The sequence below is a fragment of the Xiphophorus couchianus genome, chromosome 11, assembly GCF_001444195.1.
Source record: "Xiphophorus couchianus chromosome 11, X_couchianus-1.0, whole genome shotgun sequence".
In the NCBI taxonomy this organism is placed as follows: domain Eukaryota; kingdom Metazoa; phylum Chordata; class Actinopteri; order Cyprinodontiformes; family Poeciliidae; genus Xiphophorus; species Xiphophorus couchianus.
The window spans coordinates 19164762-19183313 of record NC_040238.1 but is presented as its reverse complement, the minus strand read 5'-3'; the positions used below and the strand labels follow the sequence as shown (position 1 = coordinate 19183313).

At 39.3% G+C, this 18552-nt stretch overlaps 2 protein-coding genes across 11 annotated transcripts in view; both read right to left on the bottom strand.

Annotated features, from left to right (window-relative positions):
- Positions 1 to 765: 765 nt before the first annotated feature.
- On the bottom strand, positions 766 to 5867 carry atf5a (activating transcription factor 5a). 2 transcript variants are annotated; one of them, XM_028030689.1, is made up of 4 exons: positions 5165 to 5867; positions 4013 to 4261; positions 2543 to 3731; positions 766 to 2430 (listed from the first exon to the last, which is right to left on the bottom strand). In XM_028030689.1, exons 2-4 carry the CDS (start codon positions 4152 to 4154, stop codon positions 2244 to 2246), a joined length of 1518 nt encoding a protein of 505 aa, XP_027886490.1. In that variant the 5' UTR covers positions 4155 to 4261; positions 5165 to 5867; the 3' UTR covers positions 766 to 2243. The 2 variants fall into 2 exon arrangements, with proteins under 2 accessions (XP_027886490.1, XP_027886491.1); XM_028030690.1 differs by lacking the exon at positions 5165 to 5867 and having other exon boundaries at positions 3928 to 4038.
- A 6654-nt stretch (positions 5868 to 12521) lies between these two features.
- phldb1a (pleckstrin homology-like domain, family B, member 1a) overlaps positions 12522 to 18552 on the bottom strand; it is a 35633-nt gene continuing 29602 nt past the window's right edge. For all 9 annotated transcript variants that reach the window (XM_028030442.1, XM_028030441.1, XM_028030440.1 and 6 more), the window contains 4 exons: positions 17906 to 18052; positions 16433 to 16652; positions 14255 to 14340; positions 12522 to 13366 (listed from right to left, as the gene is read on the bottom strand). In XM_028030442.1, the coding sequence (XP_027886243.1) occupies positions 13226 to 13366; positions 14255 to 14340; positions 16433 to 16652; positions 17906 to 18052 (594 nt within the window). In that variant the 3' untranslated portion in view covers positions 12522 to 13225. The remainder of the gene's footprint in view (positions 13367 to 14254; positions 14341 to 16432; positions 16653 to 17905; positions 18053 to 18552) is intronic.

Genomic DNA, 18552 nt, shown 5'->3' with positions numbered 1-18552 from the left:
TAATGTTTAGAAATTAATACGGCAAAACACACTATATTTAAATCATTGTCATTTATTTTATACAGGCTGTGAGCTGCAAGATTAAGAGGCTTTGAGTGCATAACAGCATTTTAATGTCTCCGTTCTTCTAAATGAATTAAGGGTCGTTTATTGCAAACGAAAGTGGGGAGGGGGGAGATTATCTTTAATAAATATTTTAAACCGCAGAAAAAAACATATTTTACGTCGCGGGGATGTGATGTTTCCTGTCACAGCGGAGTTGTTTTCAGTTTTGAAATAAAACCGTCGGATCGGGCTGCGGAGTTTTAGGGACTTTTTTTTTATGTGAACGGATTGGATCGTAAATAATTTTTTATTCACCTTTTTGTTTATTCTAAATAGATTTAAAGCGCTGGCCTTAGATCCCTTTGCATAAATAAAAGGGCCCAAAGGATGAACGCACGGAGAACAATTCAACAACTCACCGCCAAGTTTAAATGATTAATACAGAAAATGCTCGTTTCATCTCTTTGCATTTGCTTCAATTTAACAAGAAACTAAAGACACAAAGACGATCAGATCAATAAGGTTGGATGAAAACTAAATGCTTTTGGTTTTCTTGTTCTTGTCCGGCGTCCCGCGGAATCTTGCTTTAATCTACAGAAACCGAAATTATCCAACTAAAAGAAAAGAAGAAAACACATTCAGGTCAGTTGTTTTTAATTCAGATCCTGCAGGTTTAAAGCCATTTCAATTCCGGAAGGTTGAGGGAAAAAAACACACGGGTTCAAGTTAATGACGCTTTTATTTATGTTTTTTTTTTTAATGGAAAGTTTACACCACACAGAAAGAAACACACATAGTAGATAAATCGCTTTAAAATTACAAAGAGATACAATGAGTTGTCGGCCCGTATTTTTTGGTTTAAACATGTTTTGTTGATAGTACACCGCAGGGGGTTAAACATCATGAATCCCATGCCAAAAAAAAACAAATAGAAACACAAAGTGCAAAAAATAATGATTGTCTAAAAAAATAAATGTGCAAAGAAAAAAGGAAAAGCTTTGTAAAGTAATGTGCAAAAGAGTTTCTATTAGTTAAATAAATGACTTGTAAAATATTTCACACGGCCTAAAAATAAACAATCTGATGAATTTGTTTCTTTTTTCAACATTTTTTTTAGAAAAAGAAAATCAACACACTACTCCCTGAACATATAAAAAGTTACAAATTAGTGCAGCTCAGCTGGAGACCTATAAAACTTATTGCCTTAAGCAGTTTAAGGAGACAATCCTCATTTCTGAATCTCTAAATATTCTGTTTCAGAGAAGAAAAAAATACATTAATGGAAGAGCATGCAGAGAAAGGCTGCTAAAACACCACTAATTACAATATAAGCACCCAAATATAAAAGTTTTTTTTCAACATCTCAGTTTACTTTAAAGCATTTAGGATTACACTTGTTTGCACAGAATTAATTGGAGATTTCTTGCAGCAGTTGCTGCAAAAATATTGCAGCGATTTGATCTTTTATATTAAGTTATGAAACAGCAGAGGAATTAGACAGTCCCAGTATGATCGTGAGAGCAACTCAAGTTGTTTAAAAATATCTGAAGTCATATTTAAATAGGAAAAACATATCAGATTGTTTCACAGAACTTTCTTTAATTTTAAAACTTAACAGTTCTGATTAGTCTACAATTACAAGGAATGATTGTTAAAGAAGAAATGTCGGAACCTCATTATAAGGAAAAGTTTGTTAAAGCTGAAATGTTTCACCAAAACACAAGTACTAATCCATCTACTTCCATACAGCAACTTTATTCCAAAAGAAATAATTAAATAGGAATAAAAGGAGACTCTTTAGATTCTATTGCTGACATCAATTTCAATGTAAGGCTAAAAATAAATACGTAACCTGCTGTTTAAATGACATTATATCCCCCCCCCAAAAAAAGAAAGTTATTCAGTAGATTCAGAGAAAGAGGAAGATCTGTTAAAGATGATTGTCAGGTAGAGCATTGCAGCGCCACAGTGAAGGCTCAGGTGATTTCAGTGCCAAAAACAAATGAGAACGAATTGATTGAAAAATTCAGAAAACAATTCACATCAGCAAAGCATGCAGTGGCCCCCCCATCATAAAAACAACACCAATGGAAAAAGAAAAAAAAAAAACATGAAACATTCAGTTCACGAGAAGACAAATAAAAGTTGTGCATTTTCTCGGCTTTGCCCGGTCTGAGTGTACTTGCAGTCATGTGGCGTTACGGTGTTGTGTCCTGCTTGAGCCTTTGGCTGCGTGCCTTGTAAACTTCGATCAGCAGGTCTTTAACGTACTGGATTTCACGTTCCACGGACTCTGCCTTGTCTCGCAGCTCGCGGTTCCTCCCCTCCAGGCAGTGCAGCTGCTCCTCCAAAGAATCTAGCTCCGCCCTTTTTCGCTGGCGATACCTAAGTCAAGCAAAAGATGTTGAGTTTTGTTTGTTTGTTTTTTTTTTTAATCGCAAGTCATATGAAAATTGTTGCTGCTTTTAAAGAAATTCAGTAGGTGCGAAGATTTTACCTATGGGCGGCGGTTTTGTTCTGATCCCTTTTCTTTTGCTTTCGCTCGCCGCCTTCGTGTGGAATGATGTCTTCTTCGTATTTCACAGCGCAGTGGTCTTCTCTTAGCCTGCATGCCTGCCTGTGCCCTGAGCTGTCCAGATTCAGACTCTCCCTCGCCATCAGAAAGCATTCTGGGGCCTGATCGTCAAGGTAATTGCAGTGTAAATCAGGCTGTAGCATCTGCAGACTCTCTGTTTTCACCTGCTCGTTGATGTTCCCCAAGAAGCTGCTGAAGGCCTCGGACTGAGGCGTCGCTGGAATGTAACAGCTTTCACCGCTGTCGGTTTTCCAAGACACGGTGGCCTTGGTCACCTCCACGCTGGCCTTGATGCTGCTCAGCACCTCGCTGTTCGCGGTGCTTCCGCTGACCTCCCTCATGCTGTACATCATCACATCCTCTTTCTTCTGAGGAGGGTCCAGTGTTCCACCAAAGCCAAACCCGCCACCAACAACCTTGGCGCCACTCATCACATCTTGGGTAAAGCAGCAATTTTTCTCGTCTTTGGATAAGCCAGCACATCGTCTAAGCTCGATTGCATTACCCAGGCAGTAGCTTTTCCCTACCAGCTGCTCGTCCTCAACAGAGCCGTAATTACTCGCCAGGGCCACAGCAGAGTTACCTGAGTTACTTCCTTTGGAACCCAACACGTTGCTTTCATAGCCTTCGCCAAACCTCATGCTCTCCAGAACTCTTTTCCTACCACACCCACTGGGGCGGCTGCAGCTGTACGGGGCATGTCTAGGAATTTTGGATCGCCCTATGGGCCCACCACAGATGCTCAGCAGGTCCAGCTCCCCGGTTGCCAGGGTAACAAGAAGTGGGTTGGACTCCGATTGGGTGGACGCAGAGTACGAGGCGTATGGCAGTTGACTGAATGGCTGAGGACCCGCCGGCAGTGGACCCCTGTCGCATTTTCCCAGCCTCTGCCCTTTCTCTGGCAGTGGCTCAGACAGGAAGTAGTCCTCAAGCTGGGCGAGTTCCTCTTGCAGCAAAGAGGTCATGACCTCCAAGTCAGAGGGCACCTGGATATCATTCTGAAGGGGTGAAGGGGGAAGGGAGGCATTGGTGGAGGAGGGAGGGGAAGGAGGATTTGGGAGGTACGAGGAGAAATCCACTTCTTCCGTCATCCAGTCAGTGAGACCATCACCTACACAGGAGGAGGAAAAATGTTTGGAACAATCTGTTAGATGCACAAAATGTCAGTGCTAGGAGGAAAAACAAAAGTTTAAAATATCAAGCTAGCAATGCAGGCACAATTTGATCGACAATCGTAAATGCAGAACATTTTTCCTGAAGTCGCCCGACAATATCGACAAAACAATCGTAGCTAGTTTTTTACTTACTGTTCAAGAAGGACGAATGTGCTGCAGTGCCGAGCCCACCTGAAATGGGGAAAAATATAAAAAAAACGCACTCGCTGCGACTCACCAATTAAATGCGGGCTCTTCTCTGACACCTCCCCCCTGCACCCCTGTGATTGGCTGTGGTTAGCCTGTGGGTGAGAGAGAGCGAGGGGGTCTGCCGGGCAGACACGAAGAGTCCTCCAAACATGAGCTGATGTTGCCATCATTTTGCTTGTTGACGCCTTGATTTAGTCCAAGTCCGAGCACACGCTGAGAGCGAGCGGGGTCTGACAGATGGGCCACAGAGAGCAGGGCAGGCCGAGCATAATGAAACCTGCAGGGGCAAGAGGAGGCAGGGATCAGAACGCCGTGCAACTTTGAAAACATCCGGATTATTCAATCAAATCATGAAATAACCAGTGATAGACAGTGCTTCCTTCTGCAAGTAATGTCCACACAATAACATGTTTTGATGAGATGTAGCAGGAAAGAAAATGGCTACAAATCAGATGAAGTTACATGCAAATGCCCTTAATTAAAGAACCAAAATGGACTATCTCAAATAAAAAACTATTGTAGCAAAAAGTGATCCAGAAGACACGGCTGTCTCCTTTGGATATTTAACTGGCCCTCAAAGCAAAAGTGCAAAAAGTGCACTTCACATCTGAAAACACGTGGGACCTTTCAGTAGTGCTGTCATGGGCTCCAATGTTGATGTAGAAACTCCACAGTAACCATGTGTCTCAAGTGAGAAGCACCCTGGTGGTTAAATGGGATTAATGAAGATCAACTACCTCCAATCCAGGTTCCTTTTAAATTAATCCTCTGCTTGATCACTTAAACGGTTCAGATTACAACAATGACAATTTATAGGCTGTTACCAGGGAGTCGTTTAATTTTCATAATCTTACACAACAACTGGGTAGTAAGTAAGTAAGTAAGTAAAATAATTTAAAACTATTGGGACATACAACTGAAAAGTGACAATATATGCCTGAATTTATGATACATCTAAAAGGTTGAATGCACGTGTTTACACAAAAGTACGGTTTAGCAAAAAATATATATATAAACTCTTATTGAAGTAACCACAAAAAACGGTGACAACTGGGCAAACAATACGTTTAAAATTAAACAGGAAACTGCAAACAAAGTGGGAAGTAAACAAGTCAGTGACCTCCAACGGTCAGCCATAACAACAACAACAAAAAGGAAGAAGTAGAAGAGTTTGACTTACTCCATTCTTGCGGGGAAACTGTAGAGCACTTGGGGGTGCGTTGCTAAAGCAAAGCACGACTTCGTTTCTGGTCCAGCGACGTCAACAAGAACTCAAAGAGTCATGTTTAGCTCCGAATAACCCCGGAACGACGCACAAAAACAGAGAGGGGAAGATGCTGCTTTGTTGTGGTCGACCTGTAAACTGAGGAGCCGCCTGGCCGAGACAAAGCATCAGTTCATTCACACCTAGCAACCGACTGCGTCACCGGGGTGGAACGTGTTGTTGTTGTTCTGTGTAGATCACTCCGCCCACTCCCTCCCTCCGCGGAGGACCACCGAAGGACGGCCCACTCCTTCTCCCAGCTGTTATTGATGACTTGTTTCAAAAGTTGCGATTCCAACATCTCAATTAAGTCATTTTAGACGCAATCATAGTTTAGTTGTGTCAATTCCAGGTCATGCTCTTGCCGTGAAAACACAGAACGTTTAGTAAGACAGAAAGTAGTTTTAATAAGTCAGTTACTGCAGGGTTTTGATGAGATGTAACAGAGACAAGCCAGCAATGTCCGTTTCTAAACTCAGCGGGGCAGTACTGTTCATATCCAGCAACTTAAACAGTGTATCTCCGTAGTGTACATAGGATTCAGTTTACCATAGACCACGGTATATTGTTGTAGACGTACTATTTTACTCTTCGTGTTCAGTAGGAGGCTGTTGCAGGTCCGTTGCATCAGTGGTCCTCGCTCACTGTGATTGGCTGTTCGACCTCCTACTGCCGCGCTCTCATTGGCTAGAATATGGTCGCTGCGAAATATGATTGGATAGTGGTAGGCAAGGCGAAGCAACAACGTTGTCTTTTTTTCCCCTGCAGTACAGACGGTGCACATGTTTCATGTAAACAAACCGGGTGTGGTGACAGGTACAGCACTTTTCCACACTAACAAAAAGCTGCACTTTAGGTTTCAGTTTTAAATATTATAATTATAAATATTATAATAATAATTAGTTCTTATTTTTGAAAACCAAAATTGCTTTTGCTGATTAAATATTGAGTTACATTTTCTGATTATATAGTTTTTAAAATAGCTTTTAGTATTATAATTCTAATTTTGACTTAAATGGTTTTACTTTTAATGTATGTTTATAGTACGTTTATACCAACTAGCTCATCGTTCCACAAGCAATTTGTTGATGAAAATGTCAGAAAGTCAATGAATAAGACATTAATTGTTCAAGATAATACATTGTTATCCAAATGCAGGCTGAGTAGCATTTTATTTCTTGCTAATTCGGTGATATACAGCCCACATAGTGACTGACAAGGTCTATCAATTATAATTTTGTTAGAATTAAAGCTTTGTTTTTCTCCTCTCAGCAAATCCCAAAGCTGAGTGTATGCTGTTCTTCTGTTGCTATAGCAATAGCGGACACTGCCCTTATTTTAGACTTGTTTTCTGGTTGCTGTTGCCATGGGATTTGCATCTCTCTCTCTCTTCCCTCCTTACCTACTGTTCTTCTCTCAGATTACCTCTATATCACCAGACGTCTCCGTCCGACCATTCCTCCGTCTCATTTGCTGAGTTGCTTTTCTTCAACGTTATCTGTTTGCCAGAATCAATAGGTTTATTTACAGTTCTGCTCAAGTGACAGATTGATAGGCCAGTAAACAGTTTGTCCACTGGGAAGCTTCCAACTCAGATAATGACATCGTCTCGACAGTGGAGCTGTCTGTGCTTAAAGTGGAAAGTTGAAACGCACATTGTTGTAAAATACTTCTTGTGTTTTTGCTTTTTTGTCACACTTGCAGGTTTCAAACTGTAAAAGGAATGTTTAATACTAAGATAATCTGAGTAAATTATAAACACATTGATCAAAGAATGATTTCATTAAAATTACAAGTTATCCAAACCACCCAGGACTTTGATGTCTTTGCTTAGGGTTATGATTTTACAATTATAAAAAGGCTGGACAAAAATGGCATACAATGGACAGTAGGTCAAACAAAACTCAAATAATTATACATAGATCTTTGTCTTCTTTGCCAAAACAAATCATCATGAAATGAGGAATGTCTGGCCAACAGTTTTTGACTTTAAGCTCAGTTGCACTTGAGTTATGCAACAAAACAATGATCCAAATCACATCAGCAAGTCCGTCACTCAATAGATGAAAAAAGAAAACACAAGTTTTTAGTGACTGGGCCTAAATTCATTGTGATGCTGTTGTTTAAACTAAAAAGTGTGAGGGGTTTTTGTGCACAAGAACACTTAAATCTAAATGAGAGTAGCCCAAAAACATCTTAACAATCTCATAGTCAGTTGTTGCAAACACTTAAAGGTAAATCTTGGCCAGATCGTTTATTATGGTTAGAAGCCAATAACTTTTTCACAAAAGTGTATGCTGGTCTGGGTTGAGTCTTCCCTTAAATAAATGAAATATTGTAATATCATCTTTGTCACACATTGAAACATTAAATATTGAAATGTCATGAAAACAGAAGAAAATCTGCGAGAGGACAAATATTTTTCTCAACTCTGTATTTGTTCTTCTATGTCTCGATGATTTCTCTATTGAGCCTAACATGTTGTATCTGCTGTATAAGAAGCAATTGGAGAGATTTGTAGAAAGGCAACCTGATGCAATCAAGATAAATGTGGTCGTAATGGAAACCAGATTGAGATAGTAGTAGCTGGTGAAGTTGGCAGGTCTCACAGGAAACCGCTGACTGCTCTCTCTGTTCGTATTAATTGGCCCACTGAGAGCTTCCTGTTTATGTGTCATGGTAAGAGATAGCCGAGGTGCTGCTCATGAGTGGATCGCTGCTTTTCTCCGTTGTCGCCACCGTGAAGAAGAACAATTTGTTTATTTTTTGTTTTATATTCAGGAAGACACCTGCTTAGAACATCTGTAGGGCTTACAGGATGGAAGACAGATTTTTCAAGTCACACAAACTTCCCAACTGAAGTTAACAAACCCGCTTCGACAGAGCGAACGACATTAGATCAAACTGATCCTCGAATGTGTTTAAGATATTTGAACATAACTCTTCCATAACTGATGCCCAGGCTAATTGAATATTGTGCATGAGCCGAGAAGTTGGAAAAGTCTACGCTTGCATGCCAAGTGCATGTATGGCACGTTAGTGAGGGTTACAGCATCATTTCATCATCATCTCTCTCAGAATTTATTGTCCTCAACTTTTGCCCCTCTTTGAACACATGAGGAAAACATGCAGTGCAGTTACCACTTGTGAATGGAAGCCCCCTCAGAGGGGATTTGCGGATGTCCCTGCTTGTGTTCAGTCCAGTGACTGCTTGCATGTTTGTGCGTTTGGCATAAAAACAGGTAATCAATTCTCGACAAGGTAACAATTTAATTTCCTTCATGAATTTTAAAACAAGACTAACCTGCTTTGGTTTCGAACCGTGACGAAAGCGGTGACTCGCGGGGTTGTGTTTATGTACTGGTCCTCGAGGACTTGACGGTGAATTAGAGGTGTATGATGTAAAGAAAAAACAAAAATACTATGAAGTCCTTCTTTGAGATCCCACAGGATATCACTTGCTTTTATCAACTCGAACTCCAAAGCGCAAGATTTGTTGATCTGGCACAATAAAGTAAACTCCTGAAAGTGACGGTTGATATCATGTGTCAGCAGTTAGATACAAATTTTGATTTTTTTATGTTGTGGAAAATGGCAAATAAGATAAAAAAGAAAAGTACAACAGTTCAAAAAATAAAGTTAGTGTGGCGTTAAGTCCCAGAAGATCCATCCAGGTTATTTACAGCACTGAGAGTGTGATTCAGTGGTACAAAACCCCAAAGGCTCATCGTCTGTCACCTTTGAGCTTTACAGCTGATGTGCAAGATAGTTTCATGGCCGCTTGAGACAAACAAAAAAATCATTTCAATGATGAAAATCTGTGTACTTTGAGTTATTTATTACACTTCAGGTTTGTGTTGCAGCTTTGTTTTGTGTTTTTACAGTTTTTATGTACTGTTACTGGATGCTTTCAGGGAGAGGTTTTCATCAAACACAGGCTGCTCTGCTGTGCTGCAAATGGATAAACGGTACATGAGGTTTAACAAGTGCAACATGCAATATTTTTCCTACTTCTTCTAAAGGGTCAGCAACATTTTCAATGCAGTCACTTTTGTCCTTTTTCATAGTAAATAAAATCTGTTGAGGCCTGTAAAACCCTTTGAAAAATTATGAAGCCTAATATATAATTATTATGCAAAAATGATATGATTTGAAGTTAGGTTAGAAAAACCTACTTGCTTCTTTTTATCCTTTGTGAGATCTTAGACTAGTGAAGCTGTTCTGCTTTTAAGAGCTTTCTCTTTATATTATTAAACCTTTTTAAATATAACTTTGTGTTATTATTTATTTAATTCCACAATTCAAGAGAAGCAACATTGTTCTTGTTGTGTTAGTTTTGCAACATCTATGAAATGGATGAACTTCCTCATGTAATTCAGCTCCAGATTAATCATTTATTTAATTTAGGTGCTTTGGAGCCGGGAGGAATCTAAAATCTGTAGGATAGTATCTCTCAGGGATTGATCTTAAATATCAGCTTCTCTAATAGGCACTACATTGTGTTGGTCTGTCACACAAAATGTCAATAGAAAACATTGAAGTTTTCAGTTTTAAAATGACAAAAGTTCAAGAAAACTTACCCAAAGTAGAGTTATTCAGCTAATTTTTTTATTGCAACATACAAAAATAATAATGTCCAGCAGGTGGTTACATGTATGCTGTTCATTCCTTTGCTGTCTTTATTCTTGTCATTTATTTCGCCCTGTTACAATATTTGGTAACACTTTATTTGAAGGCATGAAACCGTCATAAACACAACACCTGTTATAAACATGAAGAAGTCTTTATGAATGTTTATGACTGTTGTCATGAAATGTCAGTCGGTAAATAATGACACGTTTAGTGCAAAGTTGACAATTGAATGTCCTTTTTTTATTTTATTTTTTTTACCCCTCCAGGGGGTCTTTTCGTGGGCTCTAGTGTCCGTTATATGACAGTAGGCTGACAGGAAACGGGGAAGGAGAGGAGGGAAGACATGCGGCAAATGTCGCCGGGTCCGGGAGTCGAACCCGCGCCGACCACGTCGAGGACTCAAGGCCTCCAAATATGGGTCGCGCTATCCCCTACGCCACCATGGCACGCCCCTTAATGCCCTTTTAATGCAAGTTTTAGTACAACTTTGCATTAAAAGTGTCCTTATTTACCAAATGACATTTCATGACAACAGTCATAAACATTCATAAAGACTCCTTCATGTTTATAACAGGTGTTGTGTTTATGACAGTGTACACCCCTTCAAATACAGCATTACCAAATATTTTTGGCCAAGTATTGTAGCGGTTGCCATAACACCAAAAAACACTGATTAAATGACCAAGTACTGTATTATAATCTCGTCTGTTTCCATTCATTACAATGAGAGATCTATGTAACGCAGTAAACATCAGGAGGTAAGTTCTGCCGTTTCAAATGAAACCTGCTTTGATCCGTGACGCCTGCGTGTGTGTCTCAGTAAGCAGAAGGCGTGTTTAGGGATGGGCATCGGAAATCTTCCCTCTTTAATCTCCTAAATTAATCTGAACTCACATGTGGATATGAAAGCGTATGAATCGGGGGCGCACGCTGTGAAGGCGGTGGAAGCAGAGCCTTTGACAGGGAACCGCTGTAAACTTTCTGCCTGAGCTGGCAGGACGTCTCTGTTTCATCGGGAATTTGAAAGGGTTGTTTTTAGACAAGCCTAATTTCTCCCATTAATGCTGGGAAACTCAAATGAGAGCTGCGCTGATTTGCAGCCCATCTTATTTGAACTGCAAGGCCTGGGCGGCGAAGGCCTGGTCTACTCCTATGAAAGAAAGTAGAGATCATCCTGGGCTCATTAATATTTCGCCAACAATAAGGCGAGGTGCCACTCATGCTCGTCGCCGCGGTAATGAGCTCACATTGCCCTCTTAAAAGATCTGTTTACTATGCGGCCTGGTGCTCTGGAGGCTCAGAGATACACAGATGTGTGGAAATCTCTCCCAAGGTCAGAGGAATGCAAATCTTCATAAGGTCGCAGACTGTCTCTCTTCTCACCTGCACGGATCTCAAAAAGGACAGCAGCTCATTTTCATAAATATTACACAACATGTTTTCACTTCAACTAAGGAAATAGGGGATTAACATTTCAAGTGCTGAATCTAATTGCTATCTGTCAGGAGCAAGGTGTGTTTTCATGATTAACTACACATCTGCTAAATATTCCTCCGATTACTGCAGGTGAATTAATCATGCAGTCCAGTCAAATGTTATCATTATCAAAGCTCCTCATTCACTTTTCTTTTTTCTAATCTATGGTGGATGTGATGTGAAATAGGTGCAGGAGAAGGAGGTTCACTTCATGAGGAGATAAGAAGTATGTTGTGCTGCATGTGTGGGGTTCAGATTTCTCCATGTTGAATCATGCATGTTGCATGTAATTTCATTTTCTCTTTTCATTATTTTTATGTAGCTCACCTACTGCAGACAAGTCATGTAATTAATTAGGCTACCGAAAGAAAAAAAAAAAACGCAAACATGTTGGTCTGATTTGAGTTGATCTGGTCCATCTAGTATAAATGTATTTAAACAAAATAAAAAAGTTAATGAGCCAATTAATACAACACACCACCTGAATGTTATGTAAACAGATAAGGAGCGAGGATTTAAAGAGAACACCTTCGTGAAAGTTAGCAGCTCATTAGAGTGTGTGAGGATATTTACAGAAAGCTCGTAATTAATGACTTGTTTGTGTAGCTTCTAATTAAGAGAGGAAGAACAGGGTTGTGACTTTGTTCAGTTTAACTAAAATGTCCCGTTTGCTGCTGGTATGGCCGGGGGGGACAGAGACGCTTTGCTTTTATTTAAATTATTATTGTTATTATTTTATTGCTACACCTTGTTTTGTATTATTATTGCTTTCATTTCTGTGCCCTCTGTCAATCCTCCACTCTAAGTGGAAACTTGAAATGTAAAAAGTGATTTTGCTTTTGTCAATTTTAAACGATTCAGATCATCGAATAACTGCAAACAACAACAATAAAATATAATCTTAGTCAATAAAAATAAATCCTTTCACAAGTGATAATTTTATGTATGAAGGGATTAAGGCTATCCTGACAGTATCTGTAAAAAGAATCATAATGTAATCAGTTTTTGTGTCATCATTTTAATAAAGTTAGTCGGGGGAATAAGATATTTTCTGCCTTGACACTAAGGTGACCAATTTCCTAAGCTGCCAGGACAAAACACTAAATAAAAAAAAAAAGGAAAAAAAGCACTAACATGTTATCATTAAAAACACAAAACAAGAGTGTCTGCTTTATACATTTTTATTTATATTTAATGTGTATTTTAGAATATCTTAATAGCACTGTAAATATTGCTTTTTATAGAAATTTTACGAGAAGTATTTGAGATTTTCATATAAAGTACAAATGTATCGCTCTGTTATGTACCTGGATGAATAGCTTTTGGGACAATATATAAATACAGATATTAACAAAAAATCATGCAAAAGTCATTCACTGTATATTTGTATTTGGCACCAAGCAAAGTTACATTTTACTTTGTAACATCCATTGTTCTGCTGAAATGTTTCTAGTGAGTTTAGTGCTGCGAATATTAAATATTTTCTGCATCTGGATAAAATGTTAAAATATATAAAAAGGTTACAGGGATAACACTGCATGCTTATATTATCTTTAGAGGTGTAAACAATTTGATGTTAACAAAAAAAAATTAAGAAATCTTGAACATTTTTTGCCTGAAATTGTTTAAAGCACATTCAGAAATGACTCGGCTTCGTTTCTTTAAAACGTGCCTCTGTCAGGACTGAGCCCTCGTTCAGTTTACGGTGTCGTGAAGTCATTTCCTCTCCTCAGACGTTCCTGCGCTTCAAACATTCACTCCATTCATGTCAGCTCCAGCAGGAAGCAGGTCAGCGCGCCGATGTCCACTTGCCTCCTTTTCTCCTCTCATGATCATCCTCCTCCTCCTCCTCCTCCTAGCGTCCGTCTCTCAGCTCATAAACTGTGTGTAGCCCTCCGCGCCCGTAACTATGACGTCCATCCAGATCCTCATGGCCTCCGCAGACGGGGCCACCATGTAGTAAAGCCGGTCATGAGTTTTCACACAGAAGGTCAGAGCTGGATTGGGACTCTGGGTCACAACAAGAGGAGATTTTATTTGACTAAAACGCAGAAACTATGCAGACTGTTTTCATTAATATCCAGAACATTCATTGGCAACCCTGGTGAAGATCTGCAAATAATTCTTCTCAGCCTGATTTTTTCTTTTTTAAATTCCAACCTTTATGCTGCGTGAATCTATTCAGTAGAAGTAAAAAAAAAAAAAATCCAACAGTGAGAAATTTCCTACATTGTTTAAGATAGATATTTGACCACTAATTAAGTCCTGAATTCGTTCTGATTTAGGATTTATGTCTGAGGACTGAAATGGAAGAAGAGTGATTTTGTCTTTGGTGAATCATTAATTTACTAAAAGATCAACCTGGCCACCAAATATTTGTAAATTAAAAAAAGAAGGTTTTGAAATTTTGAAGAGTTTCTGGTGAAATGCAATTTAACAAGTCTTAACCGGCCCGCAGCATCACAGATCCTGCTCGGTATTCAGCCTCTGTTTTCCCACCAGTTGCAGCGTCATCAGCCTGGATCTCATCGAACCGGATCCAGTAAAAGTCCAGATTAACATTTCTTTTTATAGTACGGTTAAGGATGACGATATTTGTTCAACCAGCAATTTTGTTAAAACAAACAAAAGATGAAGTTAAACCTTTTACGACATCTCTGTCCTAAAATTTTTTCCCTGTCTAATTATCTGTACAATTTGACTCAAAAGGAATTTGTTACAATCAAACACAAATTTGAAGCTTATCAAAGACATTTGATTTTATCTGCTTAAAAAGGACACCAACATGTTTTTTTTTTTATCAATCCCATTTCTCACAAACTGTTGAATTTGTAAAGAAATAAAATTGACGCAAAACATCTGAATTTAGAAAAGTATTTATGATAGAGGAGCGTTTACCTTGGCGGCGCTGCGCAGGTGATCGTAGTAAACCTCTTCAATCGCCTGGAAGTAAATGAGCCCTTTCAGCTTGGTCTCATGCTTGTCTGAGACGAGAAAAAGAAAAATAAATATATTAAGTTACATTACATTACATCTTGTTGCACTGATGCAAGACCTCTGCCAGACCGAACTCCAAACAGGAGAATCAGCGGGCGAAGAGAGGAAACCGTGTTATAATAAAATGAGGGCAGGAAAGTGTTTCTTTTTACCTGCTGAGAACGGTGGAAAATATTACAAATACCTTAATCTTTACTTTAAAAAACATACGGCTTTATGAAAAATAACACAAATAGAAATATAACAGAAATATAAATGAAGGGTAAGAAAACCAATAAGGCTTAAATTTAAGTGAAAGTGGACAGAAGAACAGAATATTCTTTTTTTCTGTTGCTTTTGCTTGTTTTTTTATTTGTTTGTGCATTTTTAAAATAATAATTTGAACACTTTTTAATCAGATAGATGTTGCTTCTGGTTTGAATGAAAATAATTTGAAATCTGAATCTGCCAGGGGTTTGAGTAATTTCAGGCTTTGCTGCGAATAAGCAGAAAGAGGAGCTGAAACTCAAATTAAAACGGCAAGAATGGACACAAAAACAGAAATAAGGGATAAAAGTCTTTTCCCCAGCAGCGTCTGATCCATGAATAGGTATGAGCAGAAGTGTATCAGAGCAAAAGTTAATTAGACGTGTGAGTCTATTTCCAGCTATGCCTCAAGTCTTTGCCATCCTATTAATCTGACTTGTTTTCTTCAGTTGTACTTTCTGGATCGTCTGCCTCTCTCTTTCTCTCTCTGTTTGTGCCTTTTTGCTGATGGCGAGGGTGAAAATTGGCATAAGTGTTAAGAAGAAACTCAACTTTTTTGTATCACATTTCATGTTTTCTTGTTGAAAAGAATGAGCTTAGAGCAGGTCAGAGGTTCTGTCAGATGTCCGGTCTCAGTTCTTTTGTCCCTCAGGTTTCACACTCACTCGCTCCACGCCAAAGAGTTTGGGGAGTCGTGTTGCAGTGAAACCTGACGTTGAAGTTCGTTACTTGTTGTCACTGAGCTGAAGGGTTTCTGTGGTTTCTGGGCTTTTAAACCTAAAGCGAATTTTCTTCAGAGAAATTCAACCTTCAGACTCTCTGAATTGTCTCGTCCAAACAATCAGGAGTCGTCCCTTTGACTCTCCTCAAAGAGCGGAGATGGAAACATCCTCCAACAATTAGCGGCGGCCTTTTGAGTTGCCTTCCACACTTTGTTCCCACTTTCCCTTCTTCATAAGTCAAATCTGCTTAGTAATGAGATAAATGTTTTTGAAATGTGAGTTTCGTTTTATTAGTCACGAACAAGCCAGGAGCTAGCCTCCACCCTGAGAAAAACACATCCAGAGAAACTATTGCATCTTGTTTCATCACCGTCATCACCATCATCTTCGTCAGGAGTGAGCGGGTGAAAAGGCTAGGCGAGTGAATGGAGAGAGGAGCAAAAGGAGCAGCGGAGTCAGGGATGGAAATGTGCTTGGATTCTATTTTGAAATTGATTGTAAAATAATGCTTCAAAACATGTTTGTGAATTATTCAGAAAACCCCTTTTGTGCCAGATTCTGATGGACGTGAAGAACAAGAAGCAACAGTCTGACTTCGTTTTAAACAATAAAGGGCGGCGGAGAATAAAACTCCACTTTTTAATTGGGAAAATGTTTATCGTCAGAGCAAAGTGCAGAATCGTTAGAGGAGAAGCGGTGCTGTTTTGTGTGGGATAAGCCCTAAGCCATAAGTGGGGATCTTTAAAAGTTAACAGGTTAAATCAACGCAAATGATCAGGAACAAAGTGAAACGGTGTGCAAAATAAAATCCAACATCAATAATTTAGTGAGTTCTGTTAATGCAGAAAGCAAAATACTGGATTCAACTGAAGCTGGAATGTTTAGGCCTTGAAAGCAGAAGGAGTTTTAAGAATTTTGGAAAGCAGCGTTACCTAAAGACATATGTCATTTAAAAACTTTGTAAACAACACTTTTTTTTATTACAAATGAGATGATTTATGCACATCAAACTAAGAACATTTGCTGCCAGATCTTCTCAATCGATGGTGTTTGACATGAAAATTAGCTCATTATAATTATAATGAGCCAATCCAGACCAATTCGTCCTCACCGATGTAATAGCAGAAGTTCCTCTTCAGTCGGTCAAAAACGAACCAGCGTTTCTTCCATGATTTGATCTTGCCTCCCATCTTCACCAGGTGGCCTTTGCACATTTTCTCAGTGAGGATGACGAAGGGGCAGGTGTCTATGCAGTGGCCACACGACTCTACATGGGCGCGCAGGTCAAACTCCTCCTTACGGTTTGGCAGGTAGCGAGTCATTGGACGGGCCTGCGACAGGAAAACATCCCATGTTGTTTCTTACTAAACTGTGAAAAGATACTAAATGTTTTAGTAGTGATTAAGCAGAAAGCTGTCTTACTGAGAGAATATTTCTGACTTCAAACATAGGTTAATGTTGGCTGCAGGTTTAATTTTATATTGTCATTCATTGAAATAAATTTCAGTAACAGACACAAATGTAAAAAAACAACAGTTTTTTAAATACTAAACAAGGTTCTCCTCTTGGATGTTTGCTAGATGAAGTTGATCGGTTTTACGCCTCCTCTCTCTCTGCTTTTGTAAACCTCTCTTTTGCTGCAGGAAACAGCGATCTCATAATTAAAACAACAAATCAATGTGTGTTTCCCCATCCTAGGGTTAAGGAAGATCAGCCAGATCAATCTCCAGCACTATTGTAATTGTGTTTTGTGGAAATGCAGCGCCAGCAGAGAAATAACTGTGGACTTTTGTGAAAGCCCGCTGAGGGACCGCATGTCTTTGGATAAAGTTGTAGGGTGCAAATACAGGATAATAAAAATAATATAAAAAAGGGGTAATTGAAACCAAAACACCAGACTGAAGACTTTTATCATCCAGTTTTTGGTAAAACGATACAAAAAAGAGAAAAACAACACATCAGGCAAATGAAAATTATTGAGTTTCTTTTAATCTATCATGCGATTAATTGATTTATTTATTGTAACAGGCCTAGTTGTCTCTTTCGAATGCAGACACCGCAGCTTCTGGTGATTGTTAGACAAACAAAATGCTGCGGTTCTATAACAACTTGCACACTTTATTTTTAACCTTTTCAAGTGGCATCCTTGCAGGCAGCAAAGTCAGCTTTTGACTGTAGAAGTGAAAGTATTTCTACTATGACAAATAAACTGAATTATGCTACCGAGATATATTTATATTTGTTAGTTTTAAGGCTTTTTTTCACTTTTATAAGGGGTTGCCAACGTCTACGTTGAAACGCTGATGTTGGCATATTTAAGTTTGATTTTTCCATAATTACTGCTGGTAAACACAGTTGTGATTAAAGTCTAGTGTATGTTATTTGTATCTATTATTTTCCACCCTACTCCTCCTCATTTCTTTTTGTCTTTCCCTCTTTCTCTATCCCCTCCCCTCGGTCCTTCTCCTTTCTTTGACAATCTTTGATCTTCCTCCCTTTATTGCCTTGCCTCTCATCCTTGTCCCCCTCAAGCCTCTCCTACCCCTCCGTCGCCTCCCTCTTCTCTCCCTACCGCTCCACTGACCTGGGAGAAGTGCTTCTCTCTCATCTTCACCTCCTCCTCCACCAGCCTCCGCCTGTGGGCCGACTCGTCCTGAAGCCTCCTCTCGGCCTCCTCTCGCCTCCTCCGCTCCTCCTCCAACATCTGCCGCCGAGCCTGCACCTCCCTCTCCTGGGAGCGTCGGGACAGAAGAGAGCGCAGAGAGGAGACCGAGGGGGAGAGACAATAAGAGCGAGACGGGAATATATGTTAATGGCAGGCAAATATTGCGATACAAAGCAGACAACTGTCAGAGGATGCACCTGAGAATTCAAGTCCCAATCCAGGGTTTTGTAAAATCTATCCCTTTAGTCTGCGAGTGGAAAAGGGGAAGCTTTGCTGACGTAAAATGATCCTTTGCAGCTTTCAGATACTTACTCACAGGTCTGCTTTATTTCAGCATTAAAAAAAACTGATAAAAACAAAATATTTTATAACTTTATTTCAGAAAGTCTTCTGTTTGCTTTGACGTCTCAGGTAGATTTAATCTATTGAAGAAGTAAAACAGGAGATTTTCCTTAAACATCTCCGAGTCACATTTCGACTACGCTGAAATACTTTGTGATTTTTATCAAATAGTTTTTACCATTACTTCAGTTTGGTTACTATTATTATTTAATGATTTAAAATAT

What these genes read in the sequence shown, in the direction of transcription:
- atf5a (XM_028030689.1), bottom strand. Translation starts at nt 4,154, where the DNA reads ATGATGGCAACATCAGCTCATGTTTGGAGGACTCTTCGTGTCTGCCCG. An exon ending in GAAGAGCCCGCATTTAATTG is followed by an intron (nt 3,732 to 4,012) that starts GTGAGTCGCAGC and finishes CCTCCTGTGTAG; the next exon opens with GTGATGGTCTCACTGACTGG. An exon ending in AACAAAACCGCCGCCCATAG is followed by an intron (nt 2,431 to 2,542) that starts GTAAAATCTTCG and finishes TGCTTGACTTAG; the next exon opens with GTATCGCCAGCGAAAAAGGG.